This window comes from Perca flavescens, chromosome 9 (assembly GCF_004354835.1).
Source record: "Perca flavescens isolate YP-PL-M2 chromosome 9, PFLA_1.0, whole genome shotgun sequence".
Classification (NCBI taxonomy): Eukaryota; Metazoa; Chordata; class Actinopteri; order Perciformes; family Percidae; genus Perca; species Perca flavescens.
Genome location: NC_041339.1, coordinates 37,023,679 through 37,032,550, shown reverse-complemented (window position 1 = coordinate 37,032,550; position 8,872 = coordinate 37,023,679). Strand labels below are relative to the sequence as shown.

General features: G+C 39.8%; 1 protein-coding gene across 1 annotated transcript; it reads left to right on the top strand.

The window, feature by feature from the left end:
- The first annotated feature begins 918 nt into the window (after window positions 1-918).
- On the top strand, window positions 919-8,038 carry LOC114561763 (macrophage mannose receptor 1-like). Its single transcript, XM_028587855.1, has 5 exons — window positions 919-1,318; window positions 1,922-1,962; window positions 4,671-5,027; window positions 6,664-6,996; window positions 7,491-8,038. Exons 2-5 carry the CDS (start codon window positions 1,929-1,931, stop codon window positions 7,850-7,852), a joined length of 1,086 nt encoding a protein of 361 aa, XP_028443656.1. The 5' UTR covers window positions 919-1,318; window positions 1,922-1,928; the 3' UTR covers window positions 7,853-8,038.
- The last annotated feature ends 834 nt before the right edge of the window (window positions 8,039-8,872 follow it).

The following is an 8,872-nucleotide window of genomic DNA, read 5'->3' as shown; positions in this document are numbered from 1 at the left end:
GATCAAATATTCTACGTAATAATGCTTGTGTAAAATCTGATTAATATAATAATAAGGTTTACAGTTTTCCTTCAAACTGTTTTTGTTTATTTCTCAATATTTAAGTTATCTTCTCTGATACATCCGGGGTCCTCAAACGTATCCCTCAAAGGTCTCCATCTAAAAAACTATATGCTCTAACAAATATCTGAGCATTAACAGTTTTTCTGTATACATTTTTTTTTTTTTGAGGTATTTTTAGACCTTTATTTGACAGGACAGCTTAGACTTGAAAGGGGAGAGAGAGAGGGGGAAATGATATGCAGCAAAGGGCAGCAGGTCAGAATTGAGCCTGACACAAACAAACACACACACACACACACACACACACACACACACACACACACACACACACACACACACACACACACACACAGTTCGGTTCTTTAAGAATCTCCCCACCGATCGGGGCATCAGGAGAGGACACGTTGTTATGACTCGTGGTTTTTTTATTTACACTGAGTGATTGTCCACATACAGTTGTTTAGTCCACAAATAGCAGGTTATAAACCTGTAGAAATAGAAAGGCTATGGTGTAAACAACAATATTAGCCACATACCTAATATACCATATTCTCAATAATATACAAATGTACATATATAGAATATAAATTTTAATCTAGGCAGTACTTAATATTATAAATATTATAATTGTACATAGTGTTTAAACTCAATGACTAAACAAAAGTACATATATCTAAACACAAAAATGCACATCAATATCAATGTTACACATTAACCCAGTAACCCAAACCCACAGAGGTGTATGTTGGTCTAAAGTGAAAACAGTGAGTGTAGTTTTAGATAGCGACGCTGTGCACAGCAATCCATTACCAATGTAAATCAATTGACTACATTTTCCATCCAGCACTGCAACCAGGAAGTAGCTTGTGTGACGGTGAGACGCACCAATTTCAAACATTTACTGGAATATAGTCACGGATACTATAGAGTCGACAGCGTTAAACATCAGACAGCACATAAGGTTTTATCAGCGTGACCAACGTAACAGTTATCAAGCAAACAAATCGCGCACATACACATCGGCAGCACAGCAGTAGCGCAACAGACAAACAAACTTAAACCGCAGCTCAACGTAGCGAAACAACAGCTTACCGGTGGCGCATCTCTCCTGACGAGACAACATGTCAGACCTAGTACTCGGTCCCGTTTATTACCTATGCCCATTCATTTCTGGATTCTAACACATCGTCTTTTTCCTCTTTTGGGATCTTACTGGTCCACGTTTCAACTCTTGACTAGCACGTACATCAATCAGGTAAGTCCCTCCCACCTATTAACCTGCGTTACATCGCTGTCGAACACCTGTGACATAGTGAACGCTACAGTACCAGAAACCCAGGGTTGGTGGAAACTAAACTGAAACATAGCTGGATAGCCACCTAAACCAGCTTCATGGTTTAGGCCCCAGGTTGAAAAAATACCCAAAGTTTCCCTTCAAGATGTAGCTGAATGTGATGAATAGTTAAATCTTTGATTTGCATCATGAGTGACTGGCTTATACACTGTATCCCTAAACATAAAGACAGGCTGTTCTTCTGTCTGTTTCCCCCCCCCTTCCCTCCCGACGGCTTACCTCACTCTGCCAACATATTGATATCATTTTCATATAATTTCCCTTAACACAAATTCAAAATGCAAATGTCTCAGTTCAAGGTGTTACACTGTGGACTGGTGTGTTTGTCTGTCTGTGTGTGTGTGTGTGTGTGTGTGTGTGTGTGTGTGTGTGTGTGTGTGTGTGTGTCTCTGTGTGTGTTGTAACTTCAATAAATGCAACATCTTTTCCAAAAGTCAGTGAGTAATCATGTAAAATAATCCTGATTTCATACCAAACATAACTGTGTTTATTACCATCTAACAGGGTGAAGATGCAGTGGAGTCTGTTTGTGTTCATTGTGATGGGTAAGTGGATCATCTGGACAGCTCACTCCTCATCAACTCCAAGTCACACTTCAATTAATAATATGGTTTGATTTAAATGGTAATTTAGTTTTTTTTTTCCAACCTGGATTTTCCTGTGTGTAAGTGGCTGACAGACTCAGATTATTATTTTAAGTGTCTGACAACATTATGGGATGGATCTCTACAGAGATAGACCTTTTAGTTAAAGAGTAAGATCCTTTTAGTTTAACATGAAACAAAATCACCATCACCAAACTCCACCAGATTCCATGTAAATAATCAGGACTTTTAGCGTATATAGAGCCAGCATATCTCCACCAGACTCCATGTAAATAATCAGGACTTTTAGCGTGTATAGAGCCAGCATATCTCCACACCAGACTCCATGTAAATAATCAGGACTTTTAGCGTGTATAGAGCCAGCATATCTCCACCAGACTCCATGTAAATAATCAGGACTTTTAGCGTGTATAGAGCCAGCATATCTCCACCAGACTCCATGTAAATAATCAGGACTTTTAGCGTGTATAGAGCCAGCATATTTCCACCAGACTCCATGTAAATAATCAGGACTTTTAGCGTGTATAGAGCCAGCATATCTCCACCAGACTCCATGTAAATAATCAGGACTTTTAGCCCAGCATATCTCCACCAGACTCCATGTAAATAATCAGGACTTTTAGTGTGTATAGAGCCAGCATATCTCCACCAGACTCCATGTAAATAATCAGGACTTTTAGCGTGTATAGAGCCAGCATATCTCCACATGTAAATGGATTAATTAAGGGTTTATTTCAACCAAACCAGAGTGGTGTTTGTTGGAAAAGTAGAAAGATGAACAAAGACAGCTTTTGGTAGTTTTATTTAGTTTCTGTAGACTGTGTTTTACGATGCTTGGCAAATATATCTACTGATGCTACCGGACATATCTTCAGTGATGTTCCTGGAATCATTTGGTGTTTCGGGTCTTTCATCATCATACACCCTCATCCACGTGACCCAGCTGAAGCTGGTCAGATGCCAGCTTGTGTCCAGTTGGCAAATCTAGCTACTTTGTCTACATGGATCTCCTCTATTGAGCCATAGCCATCTTGAGGCTTTCTCTGCCGCTTCGGTGGTATTGTGGATGGCTCTTCTCCTCCTCACTCCATCAATGTCTAACAGACTGAAGGCTCTGAACAGGGATCGGGATGCAAAGCCCCTGCTTCCGACCTCTATTGGGAAACACCTTGCTCTCCATCTGGCTTGTCGACACTCGCTGACCAGTCCCCCGTACTTGGCGAGCTTCCTTCAAAGGCATCTTCCAGGCGTTCTTCCCAAGGGACTGTGTAGGTAAAACATTTGACCGTTTGACCGTTTCTAATCTGGCACAGAAAGGCCAGACGTAATCTGACTCCAGTTAAGGTCACTACACCTCAAACCTTTTTATTAGAAGTTTCCGTTGACTGGTAGATCAGAAATAAATCTCAGGATTCGCTGGATTCAAAAGTAACAAGCTTTAGTGAAATGATATCCCAAGTAAATACATATGCATATGGACGCAGTTCTCCCTCACCCTACCAAAAGACAGTCTCCCCGGGAACTCGTGCTTGCTACTCAGACCCTCATACTTTTAAACATTTTCTCTGCCCATCCTTGTGGTGCTGTTATCGGTTGGATATAGTCCAGGTCATCTTGGCTCTGCTGTCCGGTCCTTCGGCCCCTCCATGCATGAAACACATTGATTCTCCTCACTCCAAGGCCAAACAGTTAGTTACTATCTTAGATCCACAAATAGGATCTACAAAATGTTTTATGAGGTTCATATTACTGAAACATCTGTGTGTCTTATCTTTTCTGCTGACCTAGGAGTGATGAGAGCCAAAATCATCCTATGACCTGAATCTTACCTTTCAGTTATTTGCAAAATACAGATCACACAGTGGCTTTGCTCCCTGCTGAAGAGCAACTCTCTTTAAAACTTATCAGGTAAGATGGCTCTCTCTCACAGGTATCTATACATGATCTTTCCACAAAATATATCCTACAACTACAACAGAACCACTTGTTTGGGGGACTCAGACAAGCTCACAACATCTGGCCTTAAGGTGGTGGTCACAATGTGGTTGGGGAACTTGCGTTGCTGCTCCAGGTCCAACAGCTGCCAGTCCCTCGCAGTGGCCAGGAAACCTTCAGTTGTTTTTGCAGCTGGTCTTAACTGCTCTCCAGCTCTGATGAAGGTGATGGTTTGCTTGGAGGGGCGGGAGCGCTTGGCCTACTCAACTCCTGCCAGCAATGGCTTCAGCGATGGCCTTCAGCACCTGATCATGTCTGCACCTGTACCTTAAATTACTTTATTATTTACATGGAGTCTGGTGGGTTTAGCGAACGCAATTTGGCAGATGTTTTTATATTAAAAAAAAGGATCTCTTTTATTTTTGTTTCTGTTACTGGACCAAATTTTTAATGCTAACATATATTTGGTTAGCATGTATCAGAATTACAGCATATGCTACTAGGTTAACAAATTAAGTCTGGTGGATTTGGTGATGGTGATTTTGTTTTAATGTTAAACAAAAAATGGATCTTACTCTTTAACATCAGTCACTTAGACATAAAAACATGGGAAAATACAGTCCAGGTTTAAAAAGAAAACAAAGTTACCTTTTAATGAACTGATGCTTGTCTAGCTCTCAGCTCCATCGCTGCAGTTTCTTCTCTGTTATCAGGTCAATGTTCTTCCATTGGGGGTCAGCTGTGTGACTACCACTTCATTGGAGAGAAGAAGACCTGGAAAGGAGCCCAGGAGTATTGCAGAAAGAACCACACTGACCTGGCCACAGTGTCTAATGAGGCAGACATGCAGAGACTCCAAAACCATCCAAAGTATCAAGCTGGAGCCTGGATTGGGCTGCAGCGAGACTGGCGCTGGTCTCAGCCAGGGGTGGAGTTCAACGAGAGTAAATGGTCTCCGGGACAGCCGAATAATGTACGCAATCAGGAGAACTGTGTGAGGATGAAGATGAAGGATGACAAATGGGATGACGACTCTTGTACTACAGCCTATAGATTTATCTGCTATGACGGTGAGAATATTTGGCGCATAAAGTCTGTTCTCCCCTAAAAAACTCCTCCAGAAGTGGTTTGTTCCATACATGGCCGACAAACACACTGCAACTTAATGAAACACGCAAATAGACAAAACACAAGCAAATTAAGAAAACATCTACCATAATTTGACACCACATGTGCAGCATTTAGTAAATGCGCTGCAAATATACACAACACAACCAAATACACAAACGTTCTGTGCATACAGAAACTATGCAAAAAGAAAAGCACACAAACTCCGAAAACAAATGCAAAAAAAACCCCGCTGCATCCAGATTACATAACAGGAGTTCTCCAGGCCTCTAGGGGGAGCACTAAGTGGAACAACTTGATTTATGACTTTGTGTGCTTTTCTTTTTGCATCGTTTCTGTATTTACAGCACGTTTGTGTATTTGGTTGTGTTGTGTGTGTATATGCAGCGTGTTTGCTAAATGCTGCGCATGTGTTGTCAAATTAATGAAGATTTTTCCATAAAGGTGCACTATGAGTTCCTGTATAGTTTCAGCGCAATTTCGTTTTGTCTCAAATCGTAGACGTCTCTCCTTGACCCGCTAGCTGCCTGCCCCCTGAACACACGGTGAAAAAGGCCGGTCTCAGGAAACAACACAGGGCTCGTAAACGTCAAACAAACACTAGGCGCACAGGCTGGGCACCAAAATACAAGAAACCACTCCAGCCAATCACCGACAAGATGGCTGGTGGAGGCGATATGGGGTTAGAGACAGTTAGGCCCTGTTTACACGCACATGGTTATTTTTTAAACTGGAGACATTTCCCTTCATTTGTGCCCTTCGTTTACACGCAAACGGAGAATTCTCCTCTGAAACCGAGTCTTTCTAAAAACTCCGGCCAGAGTGGAGATTTTTGAAATCTTCGTTTGCACATTTGCATGAAAACTGAGACAAAAGGAGGTTTAGGCAGCCGAGAGAGAGAAAGAGGAAGTGATTTGTTGCTGTTGCTGCTATTTTCTGGATTCTGATTAGCTAACGTGGGCTTGAGCTTCTCGTTACACCGCCACCTACAGGTCTGGCATGCTCTTGACGGCATTAACGGCATATATATATATATATATATATATATATATATATATATATATATATATATATATATATATATATATATATATATATATATACACAGGTAGGTGTAAACGAACACTTTTCTGAAAACTGACAGCTGTGCACGATGTTATTTTTTTTAAACGGAGAGGTTGAAATGTCCGTTTATGAAAATAGCCGGCCACGTGGAAACATAGCACAAGTCAGTTAGTCCTGAAAGTTACAGAAACATGGGGGGATGGGCAAGCTTGCTTTGTTTTGTTTGGAATTTACTTCAACATAAATGACTTCATGCAGGAATTCATAGTGCACCACTTTAGTTTGCTTGTGTTTTGTGTATTTGCGTGTTTCATTAAGTTGCAGTGTGTTTGCCCGTGTCTACCTCAGGATAGAACATACCACTGATGGGAATTAGTGATTACTGATTAATTTCTGATTTTTTAGCAGAGGACAGTCTCTGAATTGATATCACATTATTGTTTTGAAATAAGAATAATGTAGGATTTTATGAGACTAAATAAAAACTAAAAAGTTTGTCTGTGTGTTTCATAGAAAACAAGAAATCCGGCAAAACATTTTATATCAGTGAGGATAAGAAGACCTGGGAAGATGCTCAGAGATTCTGCAAAGAAAAATACACTGACCTGATCAGTGGAGTCAAACAGCTGGACGACTTCAAGACACAGCGCCAGAATGATGCAGAAACTTTCTGGATCGGCCTGTTCAGAGACTCTAACTGGAGTTGGTCAGATGGGAGCAGTTTCTCTTTCAGATCCTGGGATGAAGGTAAACAAGACCCTGAGAAGACATGTGCTATGACTACGTTAAATGGAAATTGGAGCTCTGATGACTGTAATAAAACCAAACCCTTCTTCTGCTACAACGGTGAGTTTATCAGAAGGTCTCTCTAACGGTACTGTACATCTACATCTGTTTAATGATTCACTTTATTTATTAGTTTATTATAAGAACTATGGTTGTACGGTATGAGCTTCATCGTTGTTGAATAATCGTTGAATATTTTGATAATGATATAACTCGCAATAAATAAACAGATAAAGTGTTCTCAGTTCTGCTAAAATACAACAAACTGCCTGTTAGATTAAAAAACAAATGAAAGGAAATCATTTCCTACTTTATTTTGAACAAATTGGATGTTGAAAAAGCAGCACTAAAAATAGAACGACAGATACATTTTAAAGTGCAGTATTCTGCTGAGATTTTACTTTCAACTGCAGCCCGAATGTTTTCACAAAATATATGATTAAATGTTACAGCTGTTATTTAAACTGTCCTGTGTTTGTCTCCAGGGGCGGAGCATTTGGGTCTCTGCCCCTGATTGGCTCAGTCACTAATTGACTCTCCTTCTCCCCTGACAGATTCAGTGATCCTGATCAAGAAGAACATGATCTGGGAGGATGCGTTATACTACTGCAGAGATCACTATGGCGACTTTGTCTCCATCACCAACCAGGACGATCAGCGCTGGGTCCAGGAGAGAGCCAAGATGGCCTCCACTCCCCACGTGTGGCTGGGACTGCGCTACACCTGCACTCTGGACTTCTGGTTCTGGGTCAGTGACGAGCCGGTCCTCTACAAGAACTGGGGCCCCGGCCAGCCTGGGGACGAATGCAACATGTCTGGAGCCATGGCCCGAGAGGGGACCTGGGTCAAAAAGATCGACGATGACCACCAGCTTAACTTCATCTGTTCCAAGAACAAACCAGCAGAATGTAACTAAGTTACATTTTAACTGTGTCAAAATCAATATTTTAAGAAGAAAGTTGTAATATAGATCTTTTACTTTACATTTTAACAGCGTAAGATTAATACTTTCATTTAAGTTAAGGATGTGTTTTAGTAATTTACTCACTTTGTTTGGAGTGACGTTGACATACTGTGTGTCCTCTGGGATTATTGAATGGCATTCTGGGAAATGTAGGAATTTATATCTCAAAGTAAATATTTCAAGTAAAAAAGTCATAATATTTTGGGAAAAAAGTCGTAATATTTTGGGAAAAAAGTCGTAATATTTAAAGGAAATAAGTCGTAATTTTTCAAGTAAAAAAGTCATAACATTTTGGGAAAGATTTCGTAATATTTCAAGTAAAAAAGTCATAAAATTTTGGGAAAAATGTCGTAATATTTCAAGTAAAACATTTCTTAATATTTCTGAAAAAAAGTCGTAATATTTTGGGGAAAAAAGTTGTAATATTTCAATAAAGAAAGTTAGAATATTTCATGTAAAAAAAATCATAATATTTCAAGTAAAAAATAAATAATATTTCCAGAAAAAGATTTATAATATTTTAGGAACAAAGTTGTAATATAGATCTTTAACTTTACATTTTAACAGTTTGGGATTAATACTTTGACTTAAGTTAAGGATGTGTTTTATTCATTTACTCACTATATTTTGCAGTGGTGTGATGTTGACATACTGTGTGTCCTCTGGGATTATTGAATGGCATTCTGGGAAATGTAGGAAACAAACCTCGAGGGGAGAGATGTTAAAGCAGATATTAAACTGATGATGTAATCCTGTAAAATCTGATTCTGATGATCACATTGTTTCTTGAGTTTTATGTAACCAAAGAATAGTTTCCTCTGAGTCTAAATAAACTGTTAAACCACAGTTTAGAGTGGTCCTCTTTTATTCACTAACCCAAAATCCTGTTATCACATCATGAAACTGGGACGGTGTGTACTGGGTCTGTGTTGGATTGCTAACGTTAAATGGTGATTATTAACTGAGCAGCTA